Source organism: Euprymna scolopes, chromosome 17 (genome assembly GCF_053919585.1).
Source record: "Euprymna scolopes isolate OS-2025 chromosome 17, ASM5391958v1, whole genome shotgun sequence".
NCBI lineage: Eukaryota > Metazoa > Mollusca > Cephalopoda > Sepiida > Sepiolidae > Euprymna > Euprymna scolopes.
Window position 1 is genome coordinate 112,856,822 of NC_136498.1, and position 18,429 is coordinate 112,875,250.

An 18,429-nucleotide genomic window follows, 5' to 3' on the forward strand; every position below is an offset into this window, starting at 1 on the left:
TTTGAAATTTTCATCTCTATTTTTCTCATTATGTACTAAATATTTGTTAATGAAACCTATATGAAATATGTTCCTTATTAAATTTAAAAAGTTTCTATTCGGAAAGAAGTTTAAAAAAAATTAATCTAAAAAAGTTATTTTAAAGTTTTTGTTAAAAAAAATCATATTTTCTCATTATTCAGACCTGTATTACAAAGAGGGAGTTGCAAAAAATGAGTTGTGGTGTGAGGAGAAATACAAACTGAAACAGAGAGAATATTCAGACCTGTAATAATACAAAGAGGGGGTTGCAAAAATGAGTTGTGGTGTGAGGAGAAATACAAACTGAAATAGAGAGAGGGAGAGTTTTGAAATATAATCTTAAAAAGATAAGATACAAGTTAGAAAAGCATTTCATCCAAGGCATGAAAATTGTTAAAGAAAATGTTTTTACTATAGGCTTTAAAAATAAAGGTACAAGATTCAATTTGAAATTTATTTATCTTCAAAGTGCACTTTTATAAATTTTACAAAGTAAGGCATAAAAATTTAATTTAAATTGAATAAAAAAATTACCTTGGATTTATTTTATGTAATGTACATTTTGTTGCAATTTAAAAACATTATCTTTCATCTAGCAATTAATGATATAGATATAAAATTTTCAATGATTTTTTTTTAAATATTCATAAATATTATATCTTAATTAATACAGGTTTCTTATTTATTATAAACAGAAATACCGTAGGTATTAAACGTAACGTTAAATTCCTTTAAAGAAAATTGATTAAAAAAACAAAAAGAAACTGAGACATGTGTATGCGAGTATTATGTTTTTTTTCTCTAAACAGTTCACTTCTTGTAAAAAAAAAAAAAATGCTTTAGCTGAGATCGAAATCAAAACCTAAAGACATTGAGTCAAGTATGATAACCATTAGACCAGCTTGATGCACTTTTTAAAAGGTGTTTTCAAACCCACTTATACTTAACATTAGTAATCTGTAATGTGAACCATTTATGCATGTGCGATCGTGAAACAGTTAGCAAACAGAGAAAAATCGAACGACTTCCATGTACTAATATAAAAATTTAAACACCTTAGAAGCCCTTTTTATCCGGATGAAAACCAATTAACGTTTTCCCCATGTCTGAATAACCTATATATTAAATTTCAAGTTGGAATATCAAAAAATTCGTTGAATATATAGATTGAGAAGTGTCCTCACACATTCTCAGTTTTATAGGTATATAGATTAAACAATGCTTCAAGCAAACTACCTTAACCTTTAATTAAGTTTTTCTTTTTATTCATTGTTTTTTTTATATTTATTTACTAATGATACCAATTATCTGATAATCGATATGATTGGTAAATAAATAAACTGTATTGATTGGACTATTGTTCTCATCTTGAGTGCTCCAAGCCAGTAACTTTTTTCCTCTCTTTTCCAAGCAACAACCGACATGCCTGAAGAAGGTCAAAAGTCAAACTGACCGAAACGTTGCACTGAAGCTGAGAACAATAGTTTGATCAATAAAAGTAATATGAATTTGTTGTAAGCTTTCTATTTTAAGTCAGAAGTGAAAAGTAACTTCAAGGAGATTTTATCAAAGTAAAAAAAACAAAAAAACTTTCTTCAACGAGGGAGCTATTCATTGCGATTTCGGAAGACGAAGATTCAAGCATTAGTGATAGAAGGAAAGAAGTTTGGTTTTAGAAGTGTTGAAAATAACACACTCACACACACGTACAATATTGATGCTGGCCTTAAAAGAGCTGAGAGTAAGAAGATAACAAAATACCAAGGCCCGATGCATGATATGAAAAGAAACTGGAATCTTAGGAAGATCTATACTATTTCAGTAATTATAAGGACCAATCGGACTCATGAAAAAAAAAAAAAAAAAATTCAAAAATTACCTCTAGAATATACCCCATGGACCAAGTGCAAGAGAAATGCAAACAATCGCACTCAAGAGAACAGTTAGAATCTTAAAAAGATCTCTCGGTTGGAGTGACTTAAATAGTGGATGAATGGCTGTCATTTGGTAAACATAAGTACTCAATGATGAGGTCTAATGAGCTGAATAGATTAACAGTTGATGAATATTATGAGAGGATTGAAAATCTTTTACTTAGTTTAAACAACACCTCTCCTAGAAAACAGGGCCCTGGATATGACCTTAAACTATATCCAGTGGTGAGGCCCCAGCTTGAGGGCTTTGGGGAGTGTGGAACCACCCTTTAATTGCCATTGCTCCCAGGTCCACTCTGACTCGGAGTGGTAGTACCTGTTAGGGTCCCAACTATGGGTTAAATAGAAACCGACTTGAAAACAACAAATATATTCTATTAAAAAATCTTTCTTCAAAATCTTTGGATTCAGCATTAAATAACCTGAAAAGGGTTGATATGCCGTAAAAAAAAAACAACCCACCAACCTAGAAAACAGCAATTCTTCCCTCTTTATCAGAAACATTGTGTAACGTTACCCACATGTTTTACCATGTAGACACTGTCACAACGAGCATAAGAAAAGGAAGAAGTTAACTCATTTTTTTTTGTTAGTAAAACAACCGACACTTATTTACATACACTGATCTCTCTGTCTTAATCCCCAGTCTCCGCACATGTTCTTTTTATAATCGTTTTTCTTCGTTCTTGCCACAACGTCATCTCCCACATGGCTCAGTCATTTGTATACATCTGCCAATTTTAATAGTCCATTTAGCATTTTGATGTATATAAATTCTGTGGTTTTCTGTTTAACTTTACACACGTGTTAAGTAGTCAATATGTATCTGAACATGAGAAAAGGACACTTGAACAGAGAAACGGAATCACTACTGGCAGCTACACAGAACAAGGCGATTAAAACTGTAACGTAGTCATTTATATGTAGGGACCCGGCACGTTGTAGACTCTGTCACAAAAAACACAAGAAAAAGAATAACTCAACTTCTTTTTTTTTTTCTTAGTGAAACAACCAACGTTTATTAACATTTATTCAAAGGTCTTTTTCTGTTGCCCTAAGACACCGTGCATAACACGTGTATCTCTGTCCTTATTTGATGTGATCCTTAGTCTGTGCACATGTTCTTCTTTTTATAATCTTTTTTCCTTTTTTCTTGCTATGACGTCATCTCGCATATGGCTTTGTCATTTGCATACATCTGTCATGTGCGCCCACGTTTGGTTATAATTGCTCATGGAGCATGAGGACTGAAGGATAAAATAGAAGAAACTAAAGAGAATGATGTAGTTTGCTTGTATATAGTGTAAAAGGAGTTGTGTTTGAAGGCTATATCAATGCGGTTTGTAGGAAACACTGTGAACACAAGTTAGCATATAAACGAATGACAATATTAGAATAAATTTTCAATTAAATTAAGTTTATTTTCCAACATAATGTGTCGATCAATATGGTAGGTGTTGATGTCCCTAATTTTCGAGAGTAGTATCTCTTCTTCAGGGGAGAAAAAAAAAACGTGCACAACTGTTCGGCGAGACTTTCAGTTGTACACGTTTCTTTTTATATTCTCTCCTGAAGAAGAGACACTACTCTCGAAAATTAGGGACATCAACACCTACCGTTTTAATCTAAGCGCAACATGAAAAATACCACTTTCAACATTATTTGTACGTGTGTACATTCAATTAAATTGTTAAAGATGAAGGAAGTGTAAGATGATTGATCACTGGAAGAAAATTCTTTATCCATTTTTTTTTTTTCAAGTCTGTTAAACTAATCAACATTGACATTGCATGTCATGATAACACGGATTTAGCGGCCTTCAAATAACGAAAACCAGATCGAAAATAATTTGTTTTTATTATTTTCCCCGAATTCTAGAAAAAATAAAATTCAATTGTGTTTTTGTTACAATGGAAATAAAAACAATGAAGTTTGTTGAAAATGGGAATAAAATATGTTATGAGCGAACCATAATGGAATATTGCAGATGGAATAACTCTTGCCAAGAATTGAAACCTCCATTGTTTGTTTCGCAATCACATTCTCTGTGGATTTGCTCTACATTTGTAAATGTTTTGAGAAAGAATACCTCAAGTTTGTTTTCTTCTCTCCCCCCCCCCACCTATCATGTCTTTTTTTTTTTTTTAGACGAAGTGCCAAGAACTTTTGGTTGGAAAATAACATTGCTGAAATAAAAAAAAATAAGTTCTTTAGAGTGCAGGAAAGCTTTTAAATATGGAAAAAAATATCCAGAAATGGAAAATTTTGAAAAAGAAATAAAATGTCATTTATACTGAAAATATTAATATTTATACAACAATCCCAACCAGATGAATCCAATTTTCCTTATATATATATATATATATATATATATATATATATATATATATATATATATATATATATATATATATGAAAAATGGATTCATCTGGTTGGGATTGTCGTTAAGTTATAGAATTAATTAATTTGTTAAATAAAATGAATTTTTTCTTGAATTATATATTTTGTGTGATCTTATAGGTTCCCGCAAAAATAGCTCAGTAGCATATAATACCACTAGAGCCCATAATTTAACACAATATAATGATAGCAATGGTGAAAACCTTCCAAAAGTCCTTGAAATCGTTAATGATAATAACTATTCGATGATGATGATAAAAGTACGATGGAATAAACAGATTAGTATGAGATACGAAAGTGAACCATTATTTTAAGATTGTTTGTTAATCAAATAAGAGATGAATGAATAATAATAATAGGATATCACATAGGATCATGAAAACTGAAACTGTATAATTAGCACTCGTGGGCCCCTGCCTTCTGCCCCACCCATCTTGTGTGCGTGTATATGTCACCATACACCGGCACCACACCAAATAAGTGACGAGGGTCAAGGAGGATGGAAAGACTGAGGAGAGAAAGCACTAGCCAGACTTCCGCTGGATGAATGCAAAGAAGACTGTGACCTTGGGGAGGCTTATTATCATCCAAATTGAAACCAATAGCCACTGCCAAGTGAAAATCACTAGTCACTGCCAACAAGAAATCAATGGTATGCGGCTGTTGCGATAATGCAAATAAATCTGCGAAGGTTATCGAAAGAGATGAAGAATACTGGAAATCTGGGAAGACTTGTTGTCACTCAGACTCCAGAGAGCACCACAACTTGTTCTTTAAGAGAAATCTTTGATGATGGCCTGTGTGACTTCTCCTAGTGAGTAAATGATAATGATTATAATAAATGATAATGATTATAATAAATGATAATGATTATAATAAATGATAATGATTATAATAAATGATAATGATTATAATAAATGATAATGATTATAATAAATGATAATGATTATAATAATAATAATAATATCTTGAATCAAAAAATAAATAAATGCATAATTTAAAAATCTTTACGTGATAGCATAGGTTTAAATAAGAATATTGGCAGCAGATAAAACCAAATCTAATATATAAAAGGCACTGTGTCTGTCTGTCTGTCTTCATATCTTCAAACTCTATCTCTTCAGAAACTAAGTCGCAGAGCAGTGCTAGGGGCCTCAAATGATTGGATTTTTATGGTCCATTCTTTTATGGGTCTTTAGCCGATTAAAATAGTTTAAGGGGTCAAAAAAGGGTCAAATTAAAAAAAATCGTTATACCTTTTATACATCCATCCAAGTTTATTTTTAATCAGTTCATATGCATGTCACGTTGGTACAGTGGTAACGTCACCAGCTTTGAATGCTACAGTTTTGCTTTCAGTTTCGATTCTAGCTGTGGCACCCAAATACTTTTTTCTTTTTTGAAATCACATAATATAATAATAATATATACGAAATCTGGACAAATTAATATATCATATTTAAGCACATATTACGACTGGACGAAGCCGGCGCCCCCACCCTCACTAGTTTATTATAGCAATAGTATTAGGAAATAAAAATAATAATAAAAAAATTGATAATAATAGTTATGTTATCATTAAAATATCATAAATCATTATGAAAACCAAAAAATAACATTTTCTGGAAAACTGGATGTTCACTTTGTTATAAGATTGGTACAAAAATTTTCTTAATCATATTGAAAAATAATATTAATTATACTAATAACAATAATTAAGTATTGGTTGGCCTTCAGACCAAGATCAAAGTGTAGTATCTGCTACACTTCAATTTCTTGTTCTCTGTCAGTGGAGAAATCTTTCACGCCTGAAAATCTTTTTTATTTTCGTTCAAACAATACTATATATTTTCGTTCAAACAACACTATATATTTTCGTTCAAACAACACTATATATTTTCGTTCAAACAACACTATATATTTTCGTTCAAACAACACTATATATTTTCGTTCAAACAACACTATGTATTTTCGTTCAAACAACACTATATATTTTCGTTCAAACAACACTATATATTTTCGTTCAAACAACACTATATATTTTCGTTCAAACAACACTATATATTTTCGTTCAAACAACACTATGTATTTTCGTTCAAACAACACTATATATTTTCGTTCAAACAACACTATATATTTTCGTTCAAACAACACTATATATTTTCGTTCAAACAACACTATATATTTTCGTTCAAACAACACTATATATTTTCTGTTATGTCCTTTCGGGTCCTATTACCAATAATTTTAGTAGTAATTTGCTTAAAACATTATTTTCTTATTTTAACTATCATTTTAAGCTATTTCGTCCTAATTATTTTTTTTTTTCTCTAATGTAAAAAAAAAAAAAAAAAAAATGGACTTCAAGTTTTACTTAATTTGTACTTCCGGCAAAATTTAGATCATGTTATTTTTATTTAAGATTGACGATTTATAATTTCAATACTTAATTATTGTTCCTAATTACAATGCCTCCCCACGGGACGGAGCTAGACACCAGGGTCGTTTTTTTAATGTGGAGAAAAGGAACAAAAATAAAAAAAAATGGTCTCAGACGTGATAATAAATTTATAACTTAAAATATTGCAGCATTAGGAATTTTTTTTTTTTTTTTTTTTTTTTCAAAATTCAATTTATAATATTATATAATCAATTCTTAATGCTACAATATTTTGAGTTATAAATTTATTATATTTTTTACTAGAATATCTTGTCTTTTTCTTTTCCAGTTTTAACGACTAGTCCTTTACTTTTCCATGTTTAAGCGTAACCATATTACTTTTCATGCTCGCATTTTTCTATTGTAATATGTATAATCTATATATATAAAAGCGAAAATATGTGTGTATGTATATTCGCTTTTTGTGTATGTCCAAGAAAAGCTTTTTTCCGAGAAGCGGTCGGTCGGCTCACAACTTCTTAAAACTTTTTATATCACATATAAATCATAATATCTACGAGTTAACAACGGAGGTAGCCTGTCTATTTAATTTTCTCGACTTCGAAAAGATAAATATTCAACAGTTTTCGCTCGCTGCATGTGGATTAGGCTTTTTCGTATAATAAAAGCAACACTAATTCTGGCAGTATTTTTTTCCGGTCACGATCGCCTGAAATGTCCGAAAGCAATCAGCTTTGATCAATATGGAAATTTTCCTTATATCAAACAATTGCTATTCAATTTGGTCAATCCTCTTGTTATGGGGAGCTGCCCCCCTCTCCAATATCTTGGAAAATAAAAAAAGCGTTCCAGCAGTAACTAAAATACTGTCCCACAGTCAAAGTTGACCTCATTACGTCATTAAAACGTGCACCTGCCAATTTTAAATAGTTAAATAAATTCAAACGTGTTTCCATTAGTATTTCACGGTGGCCCAATGGTTAACGTCGCACTTTTTTTTTTTTTTACACTTTAATTTCCAACTTTGCCTCAAGGATTCGGGTTCGATCCTCATACTTACCTACCAAAACAAGGAGTTTTGATTTACCCAAAACCACACTCACCGCCAAACACCCGGGCAATGCCGAGTACCTAGTACGCTAGTCAATCAATAAAAGAAAGAACTCATTTCATTTCAATTACACATCCACCATTTGACTTATAATGGCCATATTTATTGCAAAAAAAACAACAATTGCATCAAATTCTTTTCAAATCTCCAACGAAACATCGGATTCACTCCATTTTGCAACAAGATATACACTTTGAATGCTAACGGCTTTTTTTCATTCTGAAATAGAACAAAGACATCATTTTCACATCACAAACACAAGATTATCTTATACTGGTATTTTATTTTCTTTAAATTATTCATCCCGAGGAAGTTTTGAAATAAAGACGAAATGTTGGTGATCATATAATTTTTGTTCTTTTTTCATCTCTCCATCACGCCGGAATATTATTCCATAATTTTCATCGTATATATGTACACGAGGGATATAGGCCCTGAACTGGCATCTAAGCTTCAGCCTCTGTCCCATCGACGAAATGTTGCATCCCTCTGCCTTTTCTACAAGTATTTTAGTGGTGAATGCTCTGACGAACTGCAATCACTTGTGCCCCCACGACGTGAGCACCCTCGACAAACTCGACAGGCTGCTAAATCCCACCCCACACTGTAGAGATCCCTAGATGTAAAAGATCTTTTTACTCCAATAGTTTCTTCCCCAGAACCGCAAGACTCTGGATTCCATTCCAGGTCCCTGCTTCCCCAACAGTACTGACGTGCAGAAGTTCAAGTGTAACGTGAACCGACACCTTGCTGCCCAAATCCCTACATAGTACCCCAGTAGTTGTTGCCCCTGATAGTAGCCCCCTACACCAAAGTGGCAATTTGCCTTGTTTGGGGTGAAAATGTAATAAAAAAAAATACACCTGACAACAAAACTTTGCACAGTTATTAATCTTTCTTTACATAAGAACCATTCAGAGTTAGCCATTTCTCTCATCCTTTAATGCAGTTCTGGAGACTTTTTTTTTTTTTTTTGTAGAACATTCTAGAAAGAAAGAATTTTCATTTCTCTCTTTCTTCATTTTCAACATAATAGGCAATTTATAAATGACCAATAAATAAAATAAATTAAACTCTGCTAATCAATGTTAAATCTGTAAATGAGATTTATAACCCATTCTGTGGCCTTTCTTATGTTGTAAAAGAACAACTTCTAATAAAGATAAAAAAAAAAAACGATCTGTGCTTGTTCCATTTTTTATTTAAAAATTTTAAAGAATTTGTTTGGAATCGGAAATTACTCTATAATTTTTCTGATACCAATTCCGATACCCCGAAAAATTCCGATTTTTCCAGTTCCGATTAATCGTCCCAACACTAATATATATATATATATATATATATATATATATATATATATATATATATATATATATATATGTCTTGGAAGTTTTTTTTAACCTTTAAAGCTATATAAAAAAAAAACAATTTAATTTTTATATTTTTTATCATTCATTGGAAAACTATTTAGTAGTTAAGTCATTTAATCACCTGCAATCAATGCATCAACTTGCTCTTTTGAATTCACAATAAGTCTTAATGTTAATTAAAGGGATCATCAGTTGATTACCATGAAAAACTGTTATATTAATGTATATATATTTCACTAGCCTGGCTGCCCGGCGTTTCCCGGGTGTTTGGAGGTGTGTGTTGAGCAGGAAAAAAAAAAAAAAAAGTAGTAGTAGGCAGGCAGGCTTGAACCCGTACCACGAAGGAGGAAAAGAACGCAAACAAAGAAAAAACGTGACATCTTTGCTAACAATATTGACTAAAATCTATACCACAGAAGCAATAAAGAAAAACAATTATTTTTTTTTTTTTATATATAATGATTAGGGATATGACAACAGAATATTCTTTCCGTTGTTTTGACTCTCTAGTATATATCCGACACAGTTAGACACAGTTAATCAACTGAGAACCACATCACTCTATATAAAAGCATATAAGATATCAACGGATACACACGCGAGAGTCAAACTAAAGAAAAGAATATGCTGTCGTCATAGCCCTAATTATGATATTGCTAAATTGCCGGATATTTAAAAAGATATGTTTTTTTTATAATGCTGCTCCCATTTTAATAAACAATCCGTTATTATTCAGATTATTTCATAAAAACTCTTCAGTTCTACTTGCGGCCTCCTCGAGAATCCATTGAAGTAAATGTTACTCTCTTAAAAAGCTGTGTCTGCTTTTAAAAACAAAAGGAGCACTTTATTATAATACACAATATGTACATTATCTATTTCTCTTCTCATTTATATATATATATATATATATATATATATATATATATACAGTCATCCAGATACAGTACTGTTTCGCTGTATTACAGCTCATCAGTGCAGCTAGATAGGCAACTACCTCAAGCCAGGATCGAAACCCGACCGCCCATATGACAGTAAAGGCTTTGAACCATTACGCCATTCTGCTTGGTTAAGAGGAGCAAACAATAGAATAATTTAAGAAAATAAAAAGTAAATTTGCATAGAAAGCAGAATAAGGGAGAAACCTTATTCCTTTTTTTTTGTAACTTTATTTTTTAATTATGAGTGAATGACCTTGTAACAGTTGTTGTAACCCAACATCAGGTTTACAACTTCCGGTGCGCTTGCGTACATAAACAAATAATCCACACGACAATATTGTCAAACAATAAATTCTTAATTCGAATATATGTGTCTATATGTTTTTTTTTTTTTTTTTTTTCAGAATTTAAAATTTAACAACAAAACTTATATATTGCTCTATTCTTAAATATTGAGCTTTTCCTTTTTGGCTTGGATAACCTTGGAAGTATTACTTCAAGTAATATCTATCAGGATTTTTCATCTGAATTCTATCAGTGTCTTATCTCGCTTTTATATATATATATATATATATACATACATATACAGGGTGTCCATAAAGCCCGTGTGCACTTTAAAAAATTTATAACTTTATTTGTATTTGCAATAGAAATAATCTGTAAAATGGATTTGAAAGAAGTAAATCTATATTTTTTAAGCTTTTATTGAAATTTTATTTAACTTTCCACATGCCCTCCATCATTAGCAATACAAAGGGTAATACGATTTTGCAGTTCACGAAAAACATTTGCCAAATGATTTATAGTAATGCCTGAAATCACATTAGTTATTCTAGCTTTCAAATCTTCCAATGAACTAGGTTTGGTTGCATACACAATTGTTTTCACATGTCCCCATAAAAAAAAATCTAATGGAGTCAAATCTGGCGAACGTGGAGGCCAATGAAATGGTCCACCCCTTCCGATTCATCTGGTAGGAAATTCCTGATTTAGGAAGTGTCTGACACGCCGAGTGACAAGGAGCTCCATCTTGTTGAAACACTGTATCATCTTTCAAGTTTAATTGTTCAAGTTGTTGTTCAAGTTATAAATTTTTGAAAGTGCACAAGAACTTTATGGACACCCTGTATATATACACACACAGAGTATATATAATGTATGTATTATGTATTACAACAGAGTGTTACTTTTGTTTATATATATAAAGGATGATTCAGATATTTTTCCTGATTCTGATTCTTTATAAATCTTTAAATATTGAACTGTAAAGTTGTTTTGTCTCAATCGTCATAAAAAACATGCATATATTTTCTCGCACGTAAAACTACATTCAGTTTTAAAATCAATAAATGTTCATTTTTATTATTACTATCAACTGTGAAAGATTTTTGTTTTAGGCAAACTCAAATAAAAAAGATAATTCAAAGAATCGTTTTTGGCACCAGAAACTAGTCATATTTTTTCCAACGCCGATTCTGATACCCGCAAAAGCTCTGATTTTCCTGATTCCTATTAACCGTCCCAACATTAATATGATGGGGTATTCAATAAGTAATACACCTGACAACAAAACTTGGCACTGTTATTATTTTTTCTCCAAGAACCATTCAGAGTTAGCCATTTCTCCCATCCTTTAATGCAGTTCTGAAGACCGTTTTTGTAGAACACTCCAGGCTGGTCTTCCAATCATGAAATGACTTTGGAAATCAAGGGGGCATCATCTGAGAATCACTTTTCTTTTAAAATAACTACATGGCATAATCACGTTGACACACCAGTTCCTGGTGGATCACCAAAGTTAAGCAATGTTGAACCTTGTCAGTACTAAATGGGTGACCATTTAGGACTTCCAGGTGCTGTATGTGCTGTCTGCTCATCTTGGCATTGTTTCCAGTTGTCCTGGTTTTCTCCTTGCCACTAGACCCAAACAGTGTCAATTCAGGAAAGGTGTGGTTAGGGATTCCACAACCCTTGCCTCACAATTACACGTGCAACTTACCCTACAGGGGGTATCCTTTGTCTTTCGAGACTGAATGGAGGCATTGATCGATCGACTGCACTAGGAAGGGGTCAAAGTCAGAGGGTGCAAGGTTGGGATAATCGAGGGCATGAGGTGGGTTCGTAGCTACATGCCTGTGTTCCTTATCTGGCAACATGCGAATTGTAGACCGGACCATTGTCTTGCAAGATGAAGATATCTTTGTTGATTTTGCTCCACCCCTTGGTTTTGATAGCTTCTTTTGATTTGCTCACAACTGAAACATAATAGACTCTTGTAATTGTGGTATCCTTTGTCAGAAAATCTGTCATCACTACTCTGTTCTTTCTCAACAGACTGAATATAATCATACCAAGGCCAAGTGCTTCCACTGTGTTGACTGATCTTCCGTCATTTCTATCATACTGATAGATCCAGATTTCTTTCTGTACAATCAGTCTTTTGAAAAACTTTCACTAATTTTTTGGCACATTTCCAAATTTATTCTTGAACGCTCAATGCATTCTCACTTCTGGAAAAATTGCCAGCAACCTGGGAATTCATGTGGCAGACACCTTATGCATATGCAAATGATTATGGATGATAGTTTCTACAGACCCTGCACTGATCTTGACCTTTTGGGATATTTGGCAAATAGTCAAGCATTGATCTTCCAAAATGACAGCCTCAACATGACTGACAGATGCCTCATCAATCAATGGCAGAAAGGGGAGAAAGCAAACATATGCAGGGATCTGTTTCTACAGATTTCCGGCTATGTTTGAATTCACAATGCCAGCGTCTTACAAGGTCATATAATGAAGCATCATTACCATACGTTTGTTTCGTTTCATCTAAAGTCTCCTGACGTGTGTATCCTTTCAAATACAAGAACTTGGATCACTGCGCGACACTAAACAGGCTCAATTTCACACCTGACTCAGTTCAAACACCTGTAAATGCCACATAACCCATAGAGATATAAATCATTGAACATGCAAAATGTCAGTTAGATCAGACAAATGAGAAGTAGATCAGGGGCATTAATTAATGAACGTTTCTGAATAAATTTGAAAGTTGGGCCCAGTTGTTTTTTTTTTTTTTTTTTTTTTTTTTTTTGCATCACAGTAAGTTTAAAACACTCTGTCTGAAATAAATTCAACTTTATGCAAAAGACACACAATTCTTGTTACAATACATGTATATGCGATATCAGCCACAAAGTTAACTAATTTGCATATTGGTTTTGAAAAAGATGTTTTAATAATTAACTATTCTTATTTAGTTAATTTGAATTCTTGTTGAGATGAGTAAAATGTTTTATTTATCCATTTATTTATTGCGGACTATTATCCTCATTTTCTAGTTGTTTCACGACGAAGGCCAGAGCAATGGTTGGCTGAAACGTCGGGAAACAACAACTAGTAGATGAGGATAATCGTCTGCAATAAAAAAAAAATGAAGAAATAAATATTCTTTGCTATTGTTTATTTTTTTATTATTTTTTTTTTAATTCAATCATTGTTTTGATTTTGATATAACAAATAGTTCTATTTCACAATATTTTTATTAATTTCCTGTGGTGTTCAGATGTTTCCTGTCTTGATTTTTCAGCAAGTTGTGATCTATTTCTAAATTGCAAGTGAAAGATGAATAAATTTGCGTCGACATTACCAAAATGTTATTGTTTATCTATATAATAATAGATGAGAAAGATTTTGTTACATATTTACAACAAAATTATGAATTAAATATGTATTACTTTAAATTAATGTTTTAAGTATTTCAAGTAGTGGATACGATGGGGTATTCAATAAGTAATACACCTAGCTTGTGTATGTATGTATGTATGTATATATATTGTGTATATATATATATATATATATATATATATATATATATATATATATATATATATATATTATCTCCCTTTTTCTATCATTTACACACATATATACAATGTGATTGCTAGAAAAGTGGGAAATTCAAGGTTGTAAATTTTATTTTATTTAAATTTTATTGCATTGGACTTATTGACTTCTAAGATTTGCACGGACGACATTTTGAGCATCTGTTAGTGTATTATAATGTTAGTGTATGAAAAACTTTATAAACATTTTATATATATATATATATATATATATATATATATATATATATATAAAGTGAAAAAATTCGTTAAACGGTAATTATGAATTAAATGTGTATTACTTTAAATAATGCTTTTTCAAGTAGTGGACTTTGCAAAGCTAGTGTGTGTTTAATAAATAAATATATATATATATATATATATATATATATATATATATATATATATATATTGATTGATTGTTGGAGAGCTATTGGCTACACATTAGCAAACGTGTTTCCATCACCCTCTAGCAGGGAAAATCACCTCATCAGGCCAAAAACCATCCACCTGATGGCCTGATGAGGTGATTTTCCCTGCTAGGGGGTCATGGAAACACGTTTGCTAATGTGTAGCCAATAGCTCTCCAACAATCAATATATTGCTCTGTTTCATGCGTTGAGCACTCTTTGGAATGACATATTGTGTTGTTGTTATGAGTTACTGAAAAATTTTACCAACAGTATAATAATATATATATATATATATATATATATATATATATATATATATATATAAATATAATGTAATATTGAATTGAATTCACAATGCCAGTGTCTTACTATATATATATATATATATATATATATATATATATATATATGGGACATAATTACATTGACACACCGGTTTTTGTAAGACAACTGATGAGTTGTTTTGTGGGTTTCCACTAGTCAACAAAACACGTGTAAGACGTACTTCATGAAAAAATATGTATTTGAAATTAACAGGAAATAATAATCCTACACCAAGGATGGTTTATAAAGAGTAAAATCTTCTTTTAAATGAATGAATAACGCATACAGAGATATGTCCGCAAGTAGAAATGCTAAATGTTCATTTCAATTCATCGACACATTTCTATTACTTCTCCGCATGGGTAAATTCATTTAAAGCTTGAAGTGGTTTAATTTTAAATCTTTCTTATTTATCGATAACCCAAACGGTAGGAAACGCGCCTGCAGAGCTAAATGTTTTTGTTTCGATTCTAGCTGATGGCACTAATTTTTTTTTTTTTTTTTTTTTACTTTTGAAATTGCTACTATTAGGTACAATATAATAATCAATAGAGAATTGGCACTGTAATAATAAATACAAAATCCGCATGACTTAAAATATATTTAAGCGTCTTTTACAACTGCACAAGGTCGGGCGCTCCCCACTAATATAAGATTACACAAACTTGTTCTGAAATTGAATTGTCTCCCCCTGTTCTGATCTTCAAAATGAAAGCAAAAAGTTGTAAGACGTACTTCAAAAAAATTTTATGAATGATAATTAAATGTATCTTCTGGTTTTGGAATGTTGACCAACGAAATATATAATTAAATGAGCTTAACTGTATTAAACTAAGAAAAAACAATATTTCTTTTCAAAAGTGCTCAATTCATATGTACAGCATTTATGTGAAATTATATAAACATTGGAAAAATCCTGTGTGGATTAATCTGTTTCGACAATTGTATTAAATCATCTCTTCAGTGCTTGAGTCCTTGATAAGATGATTAACATCGTCGAATAATTTTACTTACATACACGCTAGCTGTCTGTATCTAACTGGTGTTGGTGTACTTCTCTAGTCGTTTAAAAATGAAGTTGTTTTATTTTTTAATTTTTATTTTTTTGCCCATTTTTTTTTTTTTTTTTTACTTGTATAAAAAGAATTTGGATTAGAATTGTAAGGTAGACAACTCTTAATATTATTCAGTTTGTTTTTTTCCTTGTAATATTAATATTTTTTTTTATAATATTATTAATTTTTTTTTATAATATTATAATTTTTTTTTTATAATATTAATTTTTTTTATAATATTATTGATTTTTTTTTTTGTTTTAATATTAATAATTTTTTTTTTTGTAATATTATTAATTTTTTTTTTTTTTTTGCAGGTAAGTTTCCGGTTGTTATACTCCCTCTTAAACCTGCACACGTATCTCAACTTTATATTCAGAATCAGTTTGGTAAGACATATTTACTTATTTCAAGTGTAGGGAAGCTGTTGAAAAATGTCTCACTCTCGGATGTGCAAACTTTAAAAAAAAAAATCATTCCTAACTCTGACTTTTTTGCCTGTTTATCTCCCCTTTCACGATTTCATTAAAAATGTATTTTTACTATTGATTTTTTTCATAGAGAAGCCACTTTTTTTCGATTTAATTTACATGTAGCATTTTTTTTTTATTAATACAAATAATTATGTATATTTTTATTTCCATATATATCATTTTTAATATAAATTCAACCATGTCTTTCTTGCATATAAAGTAAACACTATTTTTCTCCATTTCATTGACGTCATGGTGTTAGGTTTCTTTATGAGAGGTTAATACTTAAAGCTTTTTAGTCAGTTACTCATGCCAAGTATTGGTTTATGTTCTTAAAAAAAAAAAAATATATATGTTTTAATCGATTTCATAAATTTGTATATTTAATCCTGATCAATATTTTTATTTTTTTATTAGTTATAGAGTAAAGGAAAGAAGATTTTACTCTCACGCTTAGAGATCCTCATGCTGTAATTACTAACACCAGGAACAAATTTAATTAAACATTTTCAAGATTAATTTAAAAAACAAAGCACAAAATATCTTATATTTATTTATTTTTTCTTTCAAAGAAATTTTTAAACATTACTTTTATTTTTGCAAATTATTAATGCTTTTAATAAACTAATCATTAAAATTTAATGAAAAGAATTAAATGGTTTCTAAAATTTGTATGACAATTTCATAAAATTGTCACTTGTACCATGCAAAAATTGTTTTAATTGTTGCTGGATATCAATGTTATTGGCAAACTAATATTAAAAATCGGCTCTCAGTATTTATAACCTCCAAATAAGGCACATTGCCACTTGGAATGTAAAAGGCTACTGTTTTGGATCAAGTCTAAGAGGCCTGTGGGGAGTTGAGCAGCAAGATGTCTGTTCATATTAAATTTGAACTTCAGCATGTTAGTACAGTCAACAAGGAGGGGGAAAAATAAAGCTAAGCACTTGCACACCTGACAGAAACATATAATATTTGAAAAGATAATCTAAGTTTGATTATATTAGGTTGTTACATAAGTTCCATCGTGTTTTTTTTTTTTTTTTTTTTTTTTTTAAGAAAATTAAAGAATTGTAATAGCAAAAGTAAGTTCGTGTGGGACCCAAGCTCCAAGTTTTTGTGTGAATCCCATCGACTTAAGATGGCATGAAATTGTCGCAAAATCACGCTTCATCTTGTCACCCAATTCTCGACATGTCTGATGGCCACTTTCCTTCAAAGGAGCCCTGAGTTGGTTTTCGTCTTTGTCGATCGGTCTTCTGGAATGAGGAGCATCATTGAGGTCAAAATTACTGTGTTTGAATCTAGTAAACCAATCTTGAACAGTTCTCTCAGCTATAGTGTTTTCTCCATATATGGCACAAATATGCTTGGTCACTTCACTCGCTTTTTGACATCGGATAAAGGTGAAAAGGAGGTGTCGAAAATGTGATTTTTTTTATCTACTTGACAATCCATTTGACGGTTCTAAAAAACAAGAAAAAAATTATATGAGCAAAAAACGATGACTATTATCTTGTAGAACAGAATATGTGCTTTCTAATCATATATAACACTTTCCCAAATACCAAAACATGTTTTAGAACAAAAAATTTTTTATGAAACTGCAGGAACTTCTGCAACAACCTGATAAATAAATATTAATTTTTTTTTTTTTTAAATCTATTTGAACATTCGATTTCCGATCTTGATTTCAACTTGTATTATTTAGACTACTATTCTTTTGTCTAGGAACAAAGTGTAGTATCTGTTCTGATACTACACTTGACCTTTTTGTTTTCGGTCAGTGGAGGAGAAATCCTTCTTGACTGAGATAATATTTTTGTTCCTATCCAGAGTGCCTCTTTTTGGAGAACTGGATTTTCCCCACATTAAAATCTGACCTTGTGTCTACCTCTGCCCTCGTGGGGAGGCAAGTAAATAGGTACTGTTCTCATCGTAATTAAGTTTAAAGCTTTCAAAATTCAAACTAGAATTGTCCACATGGATCTGTCGCATAACGATAAAAATAATCAGTTCTAAATGATAGCCGTACGAAGGTTGAAGGTTCAAGCCTTACTACAGGTGATAATATTGCATAATATGACATAATCAT

The 18,429-nt window shown here is 31.0% G+C and overlaps 1 protein-coding gene across 12 annotated transcripts in view; it reads left to right on the forward strand.

The window, feature by feature from the left end:
* LOC145296892 (focal adhesion kinase 1-like) overlaps positions 1-18,429 on the forward strand; it is an 890,147-nt gene that overhangs the window by 392,785 nt on the left and 478,933 nt on the right. For 6 of the 12 annotated variants that reach the window (XR_013870066.1, XM_080143046.1, XM_080143035.1 and 3 more), the window contains exon 2: positions 16,176-16,247. The exons of the other annotated variants lie outside the window; for them this stretch is intronic. Coding sequence is in view for 5 of the 6 variants with exons in the window: in XM_080143046.1 (XP_079999172.1) it covers positions 16,176-16,247 (72 nt within the window). In the remaining variant the exon portion in view is untranslated. The remainder of the gene's footprint in view (positions 1-16,175; positions 16,248-18,429) is intronic. 12 annotated transcript variants of the gene reach the window in all.